Here is a 21,009-nt window from a genome sequence, read left to right as displayed (position 1 = left end):
AATTCGTAATTTATTTTTTTCGTATTAATTTTGGGACGGATTGATAGGAATGTTGAGATGAGTACAGTCACCTTTTGTCAATTGGAATAAAGGAGTGGATGGAAAAAATCCATGAGTTTACCTTCACAAGCAAAGTATCGATTGAGTGTTGAACGATCTTATAGGCATTATTTATTATAATTAATTGGATCCTAAAAATTAGACATGTGAGTTATACAACAAAAATAGAATAAGAATACCTTTTTCACTACTGTTTTTTCCTTTTGAATAGACAAAAATACCCGCAATGTGTCCGCATTCATCCCCTTATTTTCCCCGCTGGAGAAGCTGTGGCCAATGTTTTAGTAGTTACAATAAGGAGGGGGGAGAATGAAGTCTAGAAACATCTCATTTCGGAACCAAACCAACGTAAGGACCGTGCAAGAAAAATATTGATAATTAAAGGCCTCAAGTTTAAAATACTTGGTCCTACTTTATAGAAAACAAATTCACCAATCAACACAATCATGTCCACCAATACACTTGCAAACTAATCTGTGTAGCTACATTTATCACACACCATTTCTTCAACCACACGTTGAAATCCACTAATATAAAAACGGAGCGAAACCAGGAACGTTGAAATTTCCACACGTTAATTATTATTAATAGTCTTTAATGCCTTTCTCGATGATTTAATTGCTGATCCATCCACTGGGTGCATCTGCGGCAGATCCTTTCTGATTGCTGGTGCATTCTCCTTGCCTGGCATAGCAGCCGGCTTGCTAGTTTTAATGGCGCTGGAAACCCTGAAATCTAATAACTTGCGGCTGAATTCCTCCTCCCATTCTATTGTCAACTCTGAATCGAAAAACAAGTTGAATACATATATCATTATATCGAACTAAAACCTAAAGACAACTATTAGCTAACCTGGAGATTCCGTGGGATCATCATTAGTGAAACTGCTATGTTCTGAACTGGAATAAGCTGGAGCAATTCCCTGTGTTGGCTGAGACAGTTTATTCATATTTATGGTTTCAACAAGGAGTTCCTGAACCTTACTACCACCATCTCCACATTTCTCTTCCAGAATTATATTGTTAACTTGAACAATTTCAGCTTCTGTTGTGCTCAGCTGCTCTTCTCCAGATGTGCTAGCAGTGCTGAGCTTTTCAGGTGCTACATCAGAAGATGTGATGATTGTCTTAGATGTTAAATTTATGTCTTCGGCAGTATTTTCTTGAGCTACATCTTTCTTGCATTTTGTGATTTGATCGAACATGACTGCTGCTCCAGGACAGATGGGAATTCCAGCATCCCTATTTTCCTGTTCATTGGGCAAAACTGGTGTATCTTTTGGCGTGCCTAAAGAACTTACTGGTTTGACTTCACAAGATACGGCTACCGAACCAATTTCAATGTTGGAAGTTTGAGCTTCAATTTCAATGGATCTGTTGATAGTCAGACAAATGCTACTTTTCTTCTCTGTACTAAATTCTTGAGCGTTTTTCATCTCACATTCCAAGTGATTAGTTGAGTTTGAAGAGACTTCTTCAGTTGGCATTATCAGTGTATCTCCGAGTGTGCCCAAAACTCCAATTGGTTCCAATTCATGGAGTGCAGAGCATGCATCGAATGCAACTTTAAAAGATCCAATGGTCATCTTAGGCGTATCATTTGTGCTCTGTGAGATAACTTCACCCATGGCTGATGCTCCTGGGCTGCTGACTGACATAGTTGTTGCTGAAAGATCTTCAAACAAGTCCTTTATACCTATAGCAGATTCTGATTCTTCAGTAACGCATCTACTAGATGCATTTTGAGAGCTTGCCATGTCAGGGGTCTCAATGTCTTTTTCATTTCTGTTTCCTGCTTCAACCAAATGCTGAGTAGCAAGATATTTTTCTGATGTATTCTCAATGCATTCATTATCTAATCCATCATGAAACAGTACGTTTCAATTAGAACTCTGAAAGAAAGAAAGAAAGATCATTTAAATATACTGACCTTCATTTTCAATGGTGGTGTCCTTTCTGGGCGTGCTTTCCACATCAAATGGAACGGTAACTGACATGGTAAAGAATCTTTTCAAACACCAAACAATATATTCATAGAAATAACTTTTCCAAAGAAAAGTAGGTACTATGGTGTACCTTGATTTTCGAGTTCATCCACAGTAGCGGAATCAGAGCAGATGGTTGATGCTTCCAATCGTGTCAGATATTCAAAATCCATAGTTCCATCTATTGTTTGTTCCTCCTGTTCATTTTTAGTATTCTCAATCTCTCCTACCATATTTGTTGCTGCTGATCTACCCTTTGAATAATCCGAAAAGAATTTTTTCTGATTAGATTTATGATTAGCATCGTTTGGCTGGGTTCTTTCCACATGAAATAGATCTCCTGAGAACATCAATGGCACATCAGTTGCAATGCGAATTTCTTCAGTTTTAGAATGCTGATAAATGCTAAAAGAATAATTGAGGCTGCTTTGAACACCTGAAATTATAACAGGAAACATTCAATAAGGATACCGTATAATTTTAAAGATGCAAAAATTTAGATAACCATAGCTTAACAATATAAAAAAATCAGAAAAAAGAATAGTACTTGAGCCATCATTTGGACTTTTTGATGAAGTTTTTTCCACCTTTCCGTCATAATGCTCATTGGTACTGGGGGATACATTGCATCCATCAGCATTATCCTTATCTGTTTCAGCTTCTTCAAACCTCGTAAGATCTGGCTCTACTTGACAAATATTTAAAATTTCACTATTTTTATCCACAGAAACTAGGGACACCTTAGGCACCGGAGAAGGACTAGTACATAAATGTTCTCCACCTTCATCAACAGCATCAGACGAGAGGAGATTCCTATTATCTAGATTAGGCATTGACGTCTCCACTTTACTTTGAACAGTACCTAAAGTTGGGGAAGTCAAGTTTCCTCTTGTCTTGGTATTATCAATATTGCTAACAGTGTCGTGCTCATTCTTGGGTGAATGACCAATATCTGCCATGTAGAAAAAAAAATTCTTGAGGTCTCTTTAGAAAAAGAATTCCTAGAAAATTACTTCTGTTCATACCTGCTTCATCATGATCTTCTATACATTGTCGTTCAAAACTGTATATTGTTTTGCATGATGCTGCAATAATGAAAAAGTTGTCATGGGAGGAACTGAATTAGCTAAATGACAATTGTTCATAGACAATCATCCTAGGAGTTCTTCTACCTGTGAGTTCAAATGAACAGTTGTCTGATTCATTTTTGAGTGGCAAGTACTCTTGGGCATCTTCTTCATGAACACTTGTGTCTAGCCAATTTTCAGTTTCCTGCCTCATGGTAACCTCGACTTCCTCATTGTCTTCAGTCATCCTTGAGGCAACCTCTTCCATTAAGATCTTAGATGGACCATTCAGATTGTTTTCCTCATCCTTCACATTATCCATTGGGAGATCCACATTGGTACAACATGCTGGCAATATGATTTCCTCTTTCTTAGTTAACTCAGTATAAATTTCAGTGAGAAAGAGTTGCAAGGTGTAGAAATAACCACAAGGAAAAACAATTCAGTAAACTGAAAAATGTGAAGAAATAAAGCATTTGAGCTTACTAGTATTAAATAAGAGATACCAATTCCAAAGCCTCAAATCATATTGCCAAGAAAACAATGAAGGAATAATAAAGGGAAACATGTGAGGACTTACAATTCTAGTCAACTTAAGTTATTTCACTAATACACAACCATAAATATCACCTTGCAATGATTTATGCACTTGCAACTCTCAACAACAGTTAAATAAATACTATGGCAAAACAAGTAACGGCTTCTCCTGATTCTCTCCTAAAATCTCACATATGAGCGAGCAGCTATGGACAGCCACCATACACAAGTAGCATAACATGTAAGTTGTACAGTTGATAAGGAATATAATTTTATGGAATTAGGCTACACAAACTGTGTTCATTAAGCATACAACCATAGCTGAAGACTGACCATATTTGACTGATGATGCTGTAGTGCCATAAGATTTTCTCCCTTTCAATCCTCCTGGAAAATCTGAAAAATATTATACTTCTATCATGAGGAGAATAATTTATGCAGATGGTTTCAATAAAGGGGTTTTCGACATACCTTCATTTACTGGAATTCCTGTGATTTTACTATCAGCATCCAAAGAAGCTTGAAATTTGTTTTGCACCTCATCTAGATTATGAACTGATTCCATATAAGATTTAATAGCCAGGGCACTACCATTAGACAACGATTTAGCATGTTTGCTTTCACAGTTGGAGAACCCATATGATGCATTCAATCCACTATTCTCAACCCCATCATGGATAACTGCAACTTCCTTAACTTCTTTCAATCCACCAGAAAATGGTGCCAGAAACTCAGACTTCTTTTCAACTCTTGAAATGCTTAAGTCATCATTATTCACAATATTAATATCCTTGGGGACGGACAGAGATAATGACAATTTATTAGGAGCATCCTCTTCGATGGCATTGGCTGATTCACTTGAGTTTGCATGTTTTGGTTGTTTAAATTCATCATTAAGAAAACATGCATTTCCTTCAATTGAGGAAACTACACAAAAAGGAGAGACAGCCATCTGTGGTTGATGATCCTCCATGTTAATTACCTCAAGATTATCTTCTTCACATGGTGATTCACATACTGCTTCAATTTTCCTCACACTATTTGACGTACTTATAGTAGCCCATATATCACCTTGAAATTTGCCTATAAACACAATACTCATTTAGTTAACATAATAGTGACTCTTCATGGTAGATTATTTAACCAGAACTTGAACTAATGAATATTTTGGAAAAGTTGCCAAAAGCAACTGGCCTGAGAACTATTTTTAGCAGTAGGGAACTGCACATGTGAAAAATAAACATCAAACGTAAAGCAATGAAATGTGGGCAATCTGGTGGCGTACCTGAACTTTGAGCTAGATGAACAGGAGAGTGATCAAAAGTATCCTTACATGATGAGCCAAGAACATCATTGATCTCTGTAATGGCTGGTCCAATTCTTTTATCTTTGAATCCAGAATGAGATGGCAAGTCAACTCCTTTGGTTCCATCATGCCTTCTTTCATCATCTGACAGAAGCGCATCACTAGCCATTTCACTCTTGGGAGATGCAACAGTAGACAAAGACGATCCTGTTCGCAAGACTTGCTGTTTTTCAAGATTGAGTTCATCTTGCAGATTAGCCTGCGCTTCATAATCTACAAACAACTTCAGCTCAGAAGGTACTTCTTTGGCAACATCAAATTGAAGACCTTTCATTTGTTCAAAAATAACTGTAATTGCACCTCCAGACTTTTCTGGTAAGGATGTTGATTTTCCACCTTGCATTCCAAAACCTTCAGAATAAGAATTTCTTCCATAACTTCTGAATCCTGAAAGTTCTCTATGATCACTTGGTTTGATCAAGTCAACACGACTTGAATTATCATCGTGATGATTTTTGTATAAGTTATCACCTGAAGATGGTATATTGATAACTTTAACCTCTAAAGGAGTTTTCTGGATTTCACTGCTGATTTCCGGTCTTATAGGTGAAAGAACCCTTTGGTCAATTGCTTGTTCTGAAAAATTACAATTTATTACACATCTAGAGCAAGAACTAAATTTGTTGACGCATCTATCATCATCTTGTACTATGTTACAAGACTGAAAATCAGGAACAGCAGTAGAAGATTCCTGTGATTGTCTTTGTTCACCTTGAGAATGCTCCACGCTGTTAGCAGTAATTTCACAGTTTGATGATGAATACTTCAATATGCCCTCTTGCTTCACAACTTCATATGCATGCAGGCTATCACATGGCACATTTGTATCATTAGTATCTTTCAGTCCATAGAATTCTTCATATGCAGCACTTGATGATGCCATAGAAGCAACTCCATAACTTCCAATAGAATTTCTGGAAATCTTTGGCTGATCGAAGAAGTCAACTAAATCATTACAAGCAAAAACAGTTAATGGCAGGACTGCTTTATCTGCAAATTAACAACTAGCATAAGAAGACATTAAATAAACATATTGGTATGAAGTGAACATATTGGAACCCACCAAACTATAGAAGTTTTAAACAATTTTACTTAAACATACCTTTAAGGTCACTATCACAACTGGAAGTGTTAGAAGTGTTTTCTTGAACACCATCACCATTAACTTGGAGTGTAATCGTTTTGGGTTGATTCAATGAACAAGTGTGCGTAGCAGAAACATGGGAATGTTCTTCACGATGGCATATGAATGGCGCATCACGAATATTTAAACACATATTCAATCCATCTCCATCTTTTTGATCTTTTGAATAAATTGTATTGCTCATACACTCAGTTTCAAGAACAGTACTACTGTCTTCTTTCATCACTTCTTCAGAATATGAAGACCCATCTTTCAATTTGATAGAAACATCAATTGAATTGTTAGACAAAAAATCATTATCGTCTCTAACCAACATTTGGTTGTCATATGTGTGCTTGAAGGCTGACTCACCAACGAAGCCCTGACTGCCTTGCCGATCCTTTACCTAAGATAAAACACCACACACATTACTAATTGTTTAGCAAAAGATGTGGATAAACGTTTACTAACCTTATTTGTGCTGTCTAAACCAGAGTGACTGCTACCTCCTTCAAGAGTCACATTCTTAACTGACCAGTCAGCAGAAGGAATTACTTGTGAAGAACATGAGAAACCAACATTGCTGTCCATTTTTTTGGTGTCTAGCAAATCGAACCCCACAGGCTCAACTTCCTTCGTCAAGAAATTTTTCTCTTCTGCAACGTTCAGTTCATTAGCCGCTGTTTTCTTACTAGAATTTTCATGCTTATGCATTGGTTGCTCTTCGCCAAAAAAACTGTTGTGTGCATTAATGGTGGGTATATCTTCTGTTGCAAATAGAGACAAACATGGATGAAAAGGTCCTTGATCTATATGACTGTCTATAACTTCCACAGTTTGCTCAGAAACATCTTCATGTCTGCATGAACTACCTTTCTCGTCCAGCAGGTCAGTAGAGTCTGATCTACTAGTCACTTCAACTTTCCCGTGTGAAAAAGAATCATCATCCAAACATGAAGATTTTGTTCTCTTCTTCGCCCTCAGCCTTCCATCATTCTTATTAGCTTCTAATACCAATCCACTTCTTGTACATCTTGATTTCCTCTGTAATTCTTCAACATGCTTTTGGCCTAAATGAGTTTCCCTTCCATCTCCAACAGTACAGTCGACGTAAGAATCTTCATTTGGTGGTTCATTTATTACCTGGCCTATCTGCAAGTTGTGTAACTTTTTTGCCTTCGCAGTAATATGGACTAATTTCTCCACACATATCTGGAGCTCTGGGGCATTATGATTCGGCCTCTTGATCTCCTTGTTGGGTTCATGAACGACTGAACTCTTCGTCACAGGTACCACAACGGTATGTTTTATACTTGGATCAGTAACATCAGTTGCTTCATTTGTTTTCTTGTTCCTCCCAAGCTTCCTGATCTTTTTGATTGCTACTGTTTCATCAGCGACTGGAGCTACAGAAGTTCCTGATTCCTGACTGTTTAACAGATTCTGAGACTTTGTAAAGTTGTCATGTCGTTCATCAATTTTCACAGTAGCGTTCCCACACTTCTGTCTCTTAGAACGACCTTTATTTACCAAACCGTCATCACTACTAGACTTCATTTCTTCAGAATGAACTTCAGGAATCGAAGCTACAACCTCTACTTGTGCTTTCTTTCTATTACTCCTCGTTACTATTCTTCTAGGTACTTTAATATCACCCTGCAATGCTTTAGATCCTTCAACTGTAATTACTCTGCTCCTCAAATTTCTAGTAATTGGCACAGCGCCATCATGTTTCTCGTCCAAGGGGATTCCTCCTGGACAAGGGAAGTTTGTAGCCAACTCATCTTCCCCATTCCGATCTGGTGAATTGCAGTGATACCTCTTGCTTGTTTTCCTCACTTCAAGCTCAATTTTTGCTTCCGAAGCACCCTCAGTAACTTCTTTTGGTGCAAAACCAACAACAGACTTCCTCCTACTAGATCTCCTTCGCTCAGGCAAAGCTCGCACACCAACTTCGTGCAGAGAGAAGCTCACCTTCTTAGGTAGCAGTCTGCCTCCTCCTTCCTCGGCACTGCTTCCTCCAGAGCCCTTCAAGCAGCCTTTGGGCTTAATTTCTTCGCTGTTTGCCTTCTTTAACACGGTAAAACAAATGAGCTTCTCGAAACGGAAAACAATGGGCAACAACACCATCAAATTGCAAATAATAAACAAACCTAAAATCCTACATACCTGGAGCAGAGAAGCGAGATTCTCAGCCATCCGGGCATTTGTGAGGTTGGCCGGGAGACCATGCTGCTTGCAGAGGGCTTGGAGCTCTCTCCTCGGCTTGCTCTTGTAATCCACCTCCATCGGTAGATCAAGCGAATGTGCCACACTGATTGGACGATAATTCTACAGATCTTTCATCATCAGAACAAGAGGAGGAATCCCTTTTTTTGAATCGTAGGAAGAACTTCGAGTTCCCTTTCTTTTGAGGGAGAAAAGTTAGGGAAAAAACAAGAGAGCGAGATCTGTTCTGCGCTTTCAAAATTATTTGAATTGCTTCCAACGACACATTTTCCCGCCAAGATAACATCAGTTACCAATTTTAAGCACCCACGATCCACCATTCAGGCAATGGAGCATGTGGACTGTGGAGGCAGTCGTGGGACCATGGGGGCACTAACAATTTAGGTATATATTTGGGTAAATCCAGGGAAAAAGTTGAACCATAGGGATCGCGCTTTATTACAAACTCGGGGGGACCTTTTTCTCACGATTCGTGTAAACGCCGATTCACCGTTAGATTGGAACCGCCAACTCTTTGACGTTCAGGATTCACAAAGCTTTTGGAAATAAGTGGTTCATATGATGTGTGATTTTTTTTTTTTTACAAAAATCTTGACTACTAATTTAAAAATGGACAACTGCCTAATAAAACTCAAAATTTTAGCAAGCGCAAAAAAAAGGTCTAAATTAAGTTTTACATTAATATTCAATATTTATTTCAACAATATTTTTTTTAAAAAAATATTGGTTAGATAGTCTTGCGCTAATCTTATTTTAGCATTTGATTAAATTTGTACCAAAACTTAATTGATTGCTAATAATTTTTTATATAATTTTTAAGAAACTTGTTAAGGTTCTATTTAAATATAATAATCTAATATTAGTACATGATTGTTTAATATTATATAAAAAAGTAGATAATTAAAATCATTTTTTTTTTATTTTCTTCCTTTATTAGGCCATGTTTATTTGGAAGAGTGAAACATAGAAGTGGAAAGAGGGCACTAAGGACACGAGGCGACCCAAGGATGTCATTCATGGTAGTAATTTTTTTTCCTTCCCCAACCCTTCCCCCAGAGTGTGAATCCTCTGTTCCATTTTTCCATGAGCTTTCTTGGTCCCCTCCAAAATTATGATTGGATTTCAATTGAAATTCTGACATAATTGATTGTGATCCCTCTCTAGGTTCATATTTGTATTTAGATTATAGTTTGAGTCGGGACAAGTGGTCAAAAATCACCCAAAGGTTGTTGGTGATGGACGTATGGCCGAGTTGCCAACATCGAGGAGGGTGGCCTCCGAGCCATCTACCTCAACCTAAATTATAATCTAAGTGAGAATGTAAACTCAAAGAAAGATCATAATCAATTACATCAAATTTCATTCACTATAATTATAAAAGGGACTAAAAAGGAACCATGAAAACTCGGAATAGCTGGTTTCGCTTTGCCTCCCTCTACCTGATTTTTAGGGATGTTTTTTTTCTTTTTCAATTACTTGCCCTTTCCTTTCCCATAAAGAGAGAGAATGCATTTAAAAAAAATATTACATTAAAGATAAATTTTGGCAACAATAATTGATACAGCTCAAGTAAATCGGATCGGATAGTAACCCTCTACTCTATGTCCACGTCGCCGGACACCCTAATATGCCATTAAGACTATAGTTTTCGAGAAACTACCGTACATGGAATGCTAAATGTCTCTGCAACTAACTGAACAAATTAAGCAGTTAGATCCAGGGCTGTAAATAAGTCGAGTCGAACTGAGCTTTGGGTGTTCAAGCTTGTTTGATAAGATAACCGAGCCGAGCCGAGCCGAGCTTAAAATGAACCAAGCTTTTGAAATGAGTGTTCAAGATTGGCTTGATTTATTTTTTATGAACTTGAGCTTGTTTGAAGCTTGGCTCGAGCTTGGTTCGTTTAGATGTTATCAAGCTCTCAATTCAAGCTTAGCTTGTGCTTGATTCGAGCTTGGCTTGAGCTTGGTTTAAGCTTGGTTCGTTTAGATGTTATCAAACTCTCAATTCAAGCTTGGCTTGAGCTTGGTTCGAGCTTGGCTTGAGCTTGGTTTGTTTAGATGTTATCAAGCTCTCAATTCAAGCTTGTTTGATTGTTTGAAATTTTTAATTGTTTGATTGGTTATTAAGATTGATAATTTAAATTTATTTATTTTATTTTATTTTATTTTATTGTTTATTTAGCATATTGAAAAAAAATTTATTAATAAATATTGTTCGTGAACATTGTTCACGAACGTTAACGAGATGAACACATATGTGTTCAAGCTTGTTTGTTTAATTAATCTAATGTATATTGAACGAACATAAACAAGTTCTTACCAAGCTGAACACCAAGCTTGTTCATGAACGCTTGGTTCATTTATGGCCCTAGTTCGATCATACAAAACAGTTGGGTCTTTCAATACAACTCGACAATAAAAAAATAGCTCAATCATACAAAACAATAACCTTATAAGACAATTCATTTATACAAGAGAGCTCGATTTTATAAGATAACTCAACCATTTCAAGTCGTGTACATTCGCTTTATTTGGCCTCAACTTTTGATAATTCCTAATGATCACAATCACGATATACTATGACATAACCGTTCTTGGCAAGATAGAAAGTGACTCCTTATTAATGGCTCGATAATAGCAGGTGTACGGATCCACTTGTCGCCCGACTTAGCTATGTCCGGCCAGTCGAGTCACAGTTCGCCGCTCGTGTGGACCTTTCCTACATAAGTATCTGTGAAGATAGGTGAATGTATGATCGTTTTCTCATTGAACTCAAAAGCAACTCTTCTCTACCACACAATTACTCTCTCATGCTTTTGCAAGTTTCTATTTCAATCTAATGCTGACTTGATGTGGGATGAGTCGTGCTTGGTAATGCCAGCAATGTCAGCCCCTCACTGACGCACTTTGACCCATTGGACATTGAGAGCACGCGCTAGAGGACTATGGAAATTTCCGTCCCAAAGGTAAAGGGAGAGGAAGAGTCCGAGCGAATGAAAAAAGATATTATTAATAATTAAACTTTTTAAATCAAATTAAGTTTTTTAATACCAATTTAACACATATTTTTTAATTACAGCCACTTAATGGCTTTAAAAACTTCAGATCGGTGTCAATTGAGATTATCACTTTGTAGTATTTTCTAAGTATATCCATATTGTGTTTTTATATTTTACGATTATCAAACACTTTTACCATTTTTTTTTAATGATTTTAAAAGTCTCACGAACAATAACAACAATCACTACCGCTTTATTTGACTAAGCGAGTCATGGGTGTATATGCCTAGGGAAAAAAAATTCTTATATACTTTAATTATTTAACGATGGATTATAAATTGATCCAATTATTTATTTTTTTACATAATCTAGAAATGAACTAGACACCTGAAGTAAAAGTAATCTATTTTTACTCTAATTTATTGGACAAAGTGAGAGCCATAGAAAGCAGCGCAGTTGGTTTGCAGGATGTAAAATTATTTTCTCGAATCGCAGGGCTGACAACCGCATGACACTCTCTTGGATCTATTGTGGAGCTGATATATATATATATGTTATGGGGCGATAAAACTGTATAAATACGAAAAATGTTCATTAATTTCACATGCATCGAAAATTTACAGAATCTTAAATATTTTTGGAAAAGAAAAACGCTTGATTATATATATATATATATATATATATATATATTTTGTAGAAAATATATATATATATATATATATATATATATATTTTGTAGAAAATATATTCTAAATGCATGATAGACGAATTAATTAAATGTGATAAAAATTTACAGCGATCTCCCGCAGATCCGCAATCGGCAATGACGAAGCTCGCTATCGGAAGAGCGATCACAGGATCGGAAAGCCCTCCGCAATTCCACAAATCAAATCCCGCCGCCTTGGATGTTCTCTTCTTACTCTCGTCTCCAACGCACTTTTACACCCTCTGAGCCTTGGACGGACCCCCTTTATATAGGGAAATACACTAGGGGCATAATGGACTTTTCCATTATGTGTAGTGGGGAACATGGGCCACGTTCCCCACTATCCCCATTTCTAACATCTCCCACTCGTCCAAGGTAAGTCACTAAGACTAGTTTATTCAGGTAAGTCACAAAGACTTAATAAGTCACATAGACTATTAGAGAGTTTGGTCACACAGACCATATGAGAACATCCAATCCATACTTAGAGAAAATGGTTCGTGCGACAGCAAGCACACTAAGCGATAGTTGCTAAGAAGATTGTTACACCTTGACTTAGCCGCTCTTTGAGCAATTAATGCTAATAAAGTTGTTACACTTTACTTAGCTGCTCAAATAAATTAGAGACACACTCTTCATGGCATATAGCCTCTTTCCTGGTGGCACATAGCCTTTATCCAGAATTCATCCAATCTTCAAGTGACACACAGCCATTATCTTGAAGATATCCATGTCTTGCTATTTACCCAGATTAAATAATTTTCATTTACATCGATATGAACATCTTTAATCCCTTATAATGACCATTATGTCATGAGCATGTTCCATATCCAATATTCACATTCATTTCCGTACATAACAGAAATGGGTCGACCAGTGAATAATAACAAAAGATGTAAATATATTTAATCTTCCTTTTTAGCTAGAATCAATTCATTTTAAACAGTCACTTTCCTAGTTATGCTCCATAGACCGAATCATTCATAGCCATAGGATACATGCTAAAGTAGCAGACACTGATTAAAACTTCAAGTAGACAGCTAAATAGTCACTAAGGCAAAAATTGAGATTAACATATAATCTCAAAGGTCTCACATAGTAGAGAAACAGGGATTCATTCTCCTACTACCTTTATTATCGCAATAACACATGTGGTATGAATCACATGCTACGATGTTATTCTCTTTACTAAAAAGAGTGCATGTTGTCTTCAAATTTAACATCGTACAGATTTCGATCTAGACATACCTAACGTCTAATCCTGAATTCAACATATGAATTCTAATCTGGCTTTTAACAGGTTTAGTAAATGGTGGGTTCATTTACTTCGATCATTATTTACACATAAATGATCTCATCTTGATACAATTATCAAGGCGACCTCAACTTATGAATCTGTCTCTAATTTCATAATTTCAGCTACGTAAGCTGTTTCATAAGTAACGGTCTTACCCCTATTTGTACTTAACAAACAGAGATGATTGTCCATGTGAGTGGACCAATCTCCACCTGCCAACATGCTCACCGAGATCTTACATGAATGTAACAAATACAACATATACACTGAATAAATTATGGCAAATGACACAATCATAACACAAAGTCTGATTGTTATTTCAATATTGTTACATTCTACGAAGTCCCAAAGACTTTACATGCTCTTTAAATGACTCTTTAGTCATTGGCTTAGTAAAAGGATCTGCAAGCATAACACGTATAGGGACATACTCAAGAATGACTTTTCTTTTAGCCACAATATCCCTTACAAAATTATATTTAATTTCTATATGCTTGCCTTTGCTATGATATTTGGGATCCTTGGAAAAAGCTATTGCAGCTTGACTGTCACTGGACTCCCACTATCCTCAGCAATTTTCAGATGCTTCAGAAACCTTCTCAACCATACTGCTTCTTGCACAGCTGCTAAACATGCCACATATTCAGCTTCCATAGTCGACAAAGCTACACAAGCTTGTTTCTTGTTGTTCCAGGAGATGGCGCCACCATTCCGCAAGAATGCATAGTCTGATGTGTATTTTCTATCATCCAGGTCTCCAGCCCAATCTGCATCTGAATAACCTTTCAGACTCATATCTGATCCTTGAAAACAGAGACAATAATCTGTTGTCGCCTTCAGATATCTGAATATCCTTTTTACTACCTTCCAGTGTCTCGGTCCTGGGTTTGACTGGAAGCGACTGACCAAGCCCACAACATAGCTGATATCGGGACGTGTACACAACATAGTGTACATCAAACTACCAATAGCACTGGCATATGGTTTTTTATTCATCTCAGCTATTTCCTCTGGAGTTTTAGGACACATACTCTTGCTCAACACAGTACCTTTCACAATAGGTGTATGTTCTATGTTGCAATTAGACATGCTGAAATGATGTAACATCTTATTTATATAAGACTCTTGTGACAGACCCAAAAGTCTTTTAGAACGATCTTGATCCTGTCCGAACCAGGGGTCAACGAACGCTGGGGATGTGGCGCTCTCTGCTGGATCCTCGAGTGCTCCGGCCAACCTGCAACAAAACCGAGCTGGGGGGGGGGGTGTCCCGGCGACGGCCCTCCGACGATCAAGTCAGGCGAGGGAATAGATGAAGAAAGTGGCTGCAGGATGAAGACTCTCGTACCTTCGGTTGAAGAAGTGGAGACCTTATATAGACCTCTCGAAGGAGCCTGGGCGCGTCAATCAAAGCAATCACCTGCTTTCGACCATGCCCAGGTATGGGTCTGTCAGAAGGGCATCCTTAAGGCCATATCGCTACTGTATCAACCTCTCCATGATGTGACGGCAAGACCCTCTATCGTGAAATCTTGTGTACGGCATAATCATCAGACATGCCTTTGCTGACATCCCATATCCCGAGCCGAACGAATAGGCCGCTCGACTAACCTTTGTATCCTCGCCCTTATCCTGGCCGAACGGACCACCCGCTCGGCCCTTCGGTTCCAGCCGGGCAGACACCCGCTCGGCCATTCAGTCCTCCCGCCTTGGCGTCGGAAACCCAAGCCTATGGCTGGGTTATCTCTGGCTCCGCTCGGATCTGCTCAACTGCTTGACGCGGCCATTACCCACTTAGTCAGCCCTCCATCCGTCCTCAGGCTGGGACCCTTCAGGAAGTGGGTCCCCCATTCTTACCGCCGGATCAGATCTCTTATGATCTTCACCCCTAAGATGTATTCAGCTTCTCCCATATCTGTTGTATCAAATTGTGATGACAGCCACTTCTTGACTTCATTCACATATCCTATGCCATTTCCAGCTATCAGCATATCATCAACATATAATTATAAAATGACATACTTTCCTTTTTCCTGTTTCAGGAAAACACAATAATCCTCATTGATCATTTCAAAACCATAAGATAAAATGACTTCGTTAAATCTTATGTTCCATTGTCTTGACACTTGCTTTAGCCCATATATAGATTTTCTAAGTCTACATACTTTTTGCTCTTGGCCTTCATCAATGAAACCTTCTGGTTGAACCATATAGATTTCTTCGTCAAGATCACCGTTAAGGAAAGCGGTTTTTACATCCATATGATGTAATTCTAAGTCATAATGTGCTACAAAGGCCAAAATAACTCTTATTGATACAAATTTCACTACGGGAGAAAATGTCTCTTCAAAGTCAATACCCTCCATTTGGGTATATCCTTTTGCAACTAAACGAGCTTTGTATCTGTTAATCGATCCATCTGCTTTCCTCTTTATTTTGAGAATCCATTTATTCCCAATAGCCCTTCGGCCCGGAGGAAGATCAACTAAGTCCCAAACATGATTTTGAATCATGGACTCCATCTCTTCAACCATTGGAGCTTTCCATTTTTCTTTAACTCTACATCCCAATGCTTCCTCAATGGATTGAGGCTCGTCGTCGTCAATTGGAAGTGTAACCAATGCCTCATTCTCAATATCAAACCTCTTCTTAGGTTTGATCTTACGAACACTTCTCCGTAAGTTGGGCTGTTGAGAAGTCAACTCATGACTCGGCATATCACTCCCACTCGGTTGACTAGACTCAGGTATCCCTTTTGACACCTCTCTTGTTGATAATATCTCATCCTCCTCAAATAGAGGAACATTTTTATCAACATCACCTCTGATTGGGAACTCTGTTTTGAGAAAAGTCGCATCTCTCGAGTCTATTTCGGAGATGATTCCATCTAGTTGCTCACCTACGAAAACATAACCTTTGAAGGTCGCATGATATCTTATAAAGATAAATTTCTTACCTCTATGCCCTAGTTTTTCATACTTGTGAGAACTATCATGAACATAAGCAGCTGACCCCCAAGGTCTCAGATTACTCAAATCTGGTTTTCTGCCTGCCCAACGTTCATATGGGGTAGATGGAACTGACTTTGAAGGCACTCTGTTAAGTATATAGGTTGCAGTTAATAATGCATCTCCCCAATAGTAGATTGGCAAATTAGCTTGCGCCATCATAGACCTAACAATTTCAAGAAGAGTCATATTTCTTCTTTCAGCTACCCCATTTTGCTGTGGAGTTCCAGGGATTGTTAACTGTCTAATAATCCCTCTATCATTACATATTGTCTTGAACATATCAGACAAATACTCCCCTCCACGGTCAGTGCGTAAAGCCTTAACTTTACGTTCTGTTTGATTCTCAACTTCGTTCATATAACGAATGAAGCAATCTAATGCTTCAGATTTGTGAGAAATCAAATACACATGACCGAACCTAGAGAAATCATCAATAAATGTAATGAAATAGGAAGCTCCATGTCTAGCCTTCACATTCATTAGACCACAAATGTCCAAATGAATTCACTGCAATGTTGATTCAGATCTAATAGCCTTACCAAATGGTTTCCTAGTTGCTTTTCCAGCAAGGCAATGCTCACATATAGACAATTGAATTTTAGCTCGAGTGCCCAATAGACCCTCTCTAGCTAACCGATTCATTCGTTCTTGTCCTATGTGTCCTAATCTAGCATGCCAAACCTCATCAGTTATATCTGCATCACTAGTTAAAGCAATGTTTGAAAAACAACCATCAATAGCATAATTGACATCTGGTTCTACATCAAGAACCATAAAACCATTTGTTAAAAAATCATATCCGATTGACACTGAGTCAATCTTAAGTTCAACAGACCGATTGTAAAAATTAATACAATACCCTAAATCAAGAAGACACGTAACGGAAACAAGATTCCGTCGAATTTCAGGAGCATACAGGACATCATGTAGAAATAAAACTCTACCACCACGTAGGTTGAGTTTGCAAGTGCTGACTCCTTTGACTTCAACTCTTGCATTATTTCCCACATAGATCCACTTGTTGCCAGCTGGTACCCGACGGTACTCAACAAATGTAACTCGTTCCCAAGCTACATGGTTGGTTGCTCCCGAATCTATAATCCACAAAGGATAAGAATCAGCTAACAACACTGAACTAGCAACAAAATGCTCTTGAAAAGAAGACACACTTGGATTTACCTTTTTCGGCTCAGTGCACTCCCGAGCAAAGTGGCCCTTTTTGCCACAATTAAAACAAGTCAACTTGTTTTTAGGTTTCTTTCCAGTCTTCTTGACTATCTTCTTAATTGGGCCTTGTCCCACAACAGCAGCTTCCCTCTTCTCTCCCTTCCCTTTCTTGAACCATTTCTTTTTCTTGGATCCATATGATCCAGCAGAACTTACAACCACATAGGCTTGTCCAGAAATCCTTGCAGATTCAACTCTCTCCACCTCCAATTCTACATGGCGTGAGACATCAGTGAAAGTCTTGATACTCTCACTGTGAGTTAAGGTCTGCTTCATGGTCTCCCAAGAATCTGGAAGTGAACGAATAACTGCTTGAACCTGTTGTTCATCAGTCAACTCATGACCAGCAGTTTTAAGCTCCCGAATCATGTTCGACATCTCCCTGAGGTGTTGAACCATTGACACATTCGGACGCTTTTTGTAGCTGTCAAATTTAATTGTCAGCTGTCGAAGCTTGCTCAGACTTACTCCACTGTATTTTTCTTTAAGGGCAACCCAGACTTCATGAGCCGTAAGATATGACTCATATTCAAAAGCTAGGTCGTCTACCATTGAACTAATCAATATACCCTTTGCAGTGGAGTCCTTTTTCTTCCATGCCTTATAGGAATCAAGATCTCGTCTGTGTTGTGCAGTGGGACCATCTACAGGTACTTCCATAACCTGATTTACAACCTCTAGAACTTCTTGTTCCTCAAGTACATATTGTATCTTGAAGTGCCAGATCTTGTAGTTATCCCCATTAAGTTTTTCACCTTTGTTGAGTTCAGCTATTATGTTTTTGGTTGCCATAATCTATCATAAATAAATAAATTATTTAGTATTCAGTGTATATCATATGTATGCAATTTATGATTGACTTAATATTACTTTGAGTTGGTTTACAAAATCAAGTGACAACTATGTTTTCACTCATCATCCGTATGACCAATCAAATTAATATTAATCAATTCTATTACATACATCCCAACAAATGAACTAATCATTTATAATATCATGAATTTATTAATTAAATGAACTAATCATTTAATATATCATGTTTTTTTTAATTAAATGAACTAATCATTTAATACATCATGAACTAATCATGCATCATGTCAAGCAAACAGCATAAATAAATGAATATATCATTAATATAAAATTATGCTGCAAATTGTTAACATATAACCAACTGACATAAATGAAATGGACTAACTATTGTTCATACAAAACGACAATAAAAATAACAGAACTCTAATAAACTAGATAGACAACTACCACTCCCACTAGGACAGACACTAGTGCAGTGGCTAATATAATCCCTCTCAGCCTGGACTCATTTGGGGTAATCCCAGGCAAGACAGCTTCAAGGCTCTCTATTGGATCCACAATTGGATCCTCTTCTGGTTCCTCCTCGATCATTTCCGGGTCCTCTTCAAACTCTTCCGGATCCTCTTTAGTCATCTGATGAAGCAACTCCTCACATAGTACAGAATATGTGACGCGTCCTTGATGACGCCCTCAAATATAGTCCGCTATCATCCTAGGATTTTCTGGCAATGATTGCATCAAAGCCCAAATCCTATAACTGTCCAGGACTGGAAACTCTTCTCGCTCAAGTTTCCAAAACAGATCATCAAGTTGTCCAATGTGTCCGTCGACTCCATAAGCAGAGTTGTACTCTATCTCCTGAATCTCCTCCCTGAGCTGATTTCGTCGCACTTCGCGACGAGTCAATGTGGTAATCGTCAGTGCCATCTGAAAAATTGAAAATAAATAAGTCAGTACAAAACTGACTAACCAGTACAAAACCGGCTTATTTCAATTTATACAGGCATAGTACCAACATAATAAATCAAGAAAAACAAATCTTCTCGATTTTCAGGAGTTCAAGTCGACAATTAGAACTAATCTAATTGGTCAGACCCATTGGATCGGTTGATTAGGGATCCAGATCCTAAGATTAGTCCATTGCCCTTAATTAGAACTAATCTAATTGGACAGGGATTTTGTGCCTATGTTCTGTTACTTTTTCTCTAAGTCCATTTCTACCAATTTCAGACTTATTGATCAAACTCAGATCCGTTTGATCAAACCAATGTCCATTGGTTTAAGTCTGACCAATTAGAACAAATCTAATTGTTTTGATCAAATCTGACCCATTTGAACAAATCTGATCATTTGATCATATTTGGTCCAAGTCCAATTAATCAACCCAAATTGATTTCGGGGTTTAATCAAATTGGTTCGGTTAAACCAACTAATGATTTAAACCTGAACCGGATCTAAATGGACCAAAATTACTCTAGACCATTTATTATAAATGGGAATTAATTGAAACTAATATTCAATTAATTATTGCATGCACCAAAATTAAAAATACTATTACGGTAGGCATACATTAACATGTACAGTACGCATGCAAATTTTTTTTTAAACACGTTTCTGCATAAAAAATTCGAAACACAAAAGTTTCATTTTTTTTAAGCATGCAACAATTATGCTCACGTTATTTTTTTTAAATTTTCCTTAAATGAAAATTACTCACGAAGCAATGTGCTTCGTCATTTCACGTTTTCTCCGTCGATTTTTTTCCCACGCTGCACACGTCGCATGCCACATGCCGTCTCAGCCGTGCACCAGCGACAAACACGGTACAAAAATTGCAAGAGGCCGAGGCCGCCTCAAGCATGCTACCGACATATATATATATTTTTTTCACCACGATCTGTTCGCCGCCCACCACTTCACTGCCTCACCCACGACGAACGCAGGTAGCCAGTCTCTGCTTGCGCAGAAATTGTGAGAGGCAGCAACCATGAGCACTCTGTCGACCAACCAAGACGCCATCATAGGCCACAGAATGCCTTCACCGGTATATCTTTGCGGCCCGAGCCCTGCTCTGATGGAAATCGCTATACTGTCGTGATTTTTTAAACTTGGTACAGTACGCTGTTGAGCAGCGACGTTAACGTCGATGGTGACTCTTACCAGCGACCCTATCACCGGTGAGCGACGTTGTATGCTACGACACATTAGTCGTGCAAAAAAAAATAGTGATGAGAAATGGCAAATCGAGAAAACATCCAAACAACGATTTTATAATTCGTCTCTAAACATTTAGAAATAACTACGCGTCTCTAAACATTCGTCTCTAAACATCCAAACAACTGTTGCAATCTTGGCTTCTCGAATTGTTAGGTCTCGGTACGAATTTCTGGAGGTGCACTGATCTAGAATTTTTGATGTGTTAGGAGTTGTGTATTACATATCTGTCTTCAGCATTCTTGACTTATAGCTTTTTAAACCTAGAATTGGAGTTTGCTAGGTGAATTAGGTATGGATTTTCGGTTGGGTGGTATGTTAAATGAATGACCTAGTTCTTTTAGGTATTCACGGTTATTCATTGTTAGCATGACAGATTA

General features: G+C 38.0%; 1 protein-coding gene across 6 annotated transcripts; it reads right to left on the bottom strand.

The window, feature by feature from the left end:
• Positions 1-452: 452 nt before the first annotated feature.
• On the bottom strand, positions 453-8,579 carry LOC122018656. 6 transcript variants are annotated; one of them, XM_042576040.1, is made up of 13 exons: positions 8,307-8,579; positions 6,609-8,207; positions 6,117-6,543; positions 4,934-6,004; positions 4,120-4,731; positions 3,982-4,044; positions 3,217-3,459; positions 3,070-3,129; positions 2,592-2,996; positions 2,136-2,480; positions 1,990-2,049; positions 913-1,914; positions 453-840 (listed from the first exon to the last, which is right to left on the bottom strand). In XM_042576040.1, the coding sequence occupies exons 1-13, from the start codon at positions 8,424-8,426 to the stop codon at positions 635-637; spliced, it is 6,213 nt and encodes a 2,070-aa protein (XP_042431974.1). In that variant the 5' UTR covers positions 8,427-8,579; the 3' UTR covers positions 453-634. The 6 variants fall into 6 exon arrangements, with proteins under 6 accessions (XP_042431974.1, XP_042431978.1, XP_042431979.1 ...); XM_042576044.1 differs by having other exon boundaries at positions 913-1,851; XM_042576045.1 differs by having other exon boundaries at positions 2,136-2,384.
• Between the last annotated feature and the right edge of the window lie 12,430 nt (positions 8,580-21,009).

The sequence above is a fragment of the Zingiber officinale genome, chromosome 9A (genome assembly GCF_018446385.1).
Source record: "Zingiber officinale cultivar Zhangliang chromosome 9A, Zo_v1.1, whole genome shotgun sequence".
NCBI classification, from domain to species: domain Eukaryota; kingdom Viridiplantae; phylum Streptophyta; class Magnoliopsida; order Zingiberales; family Zingiberaceae; genus Zingiber; species Zingiber officinale.
This window is presented reverse-complemented; position numbering and strand designations above follow the sequence as displayed.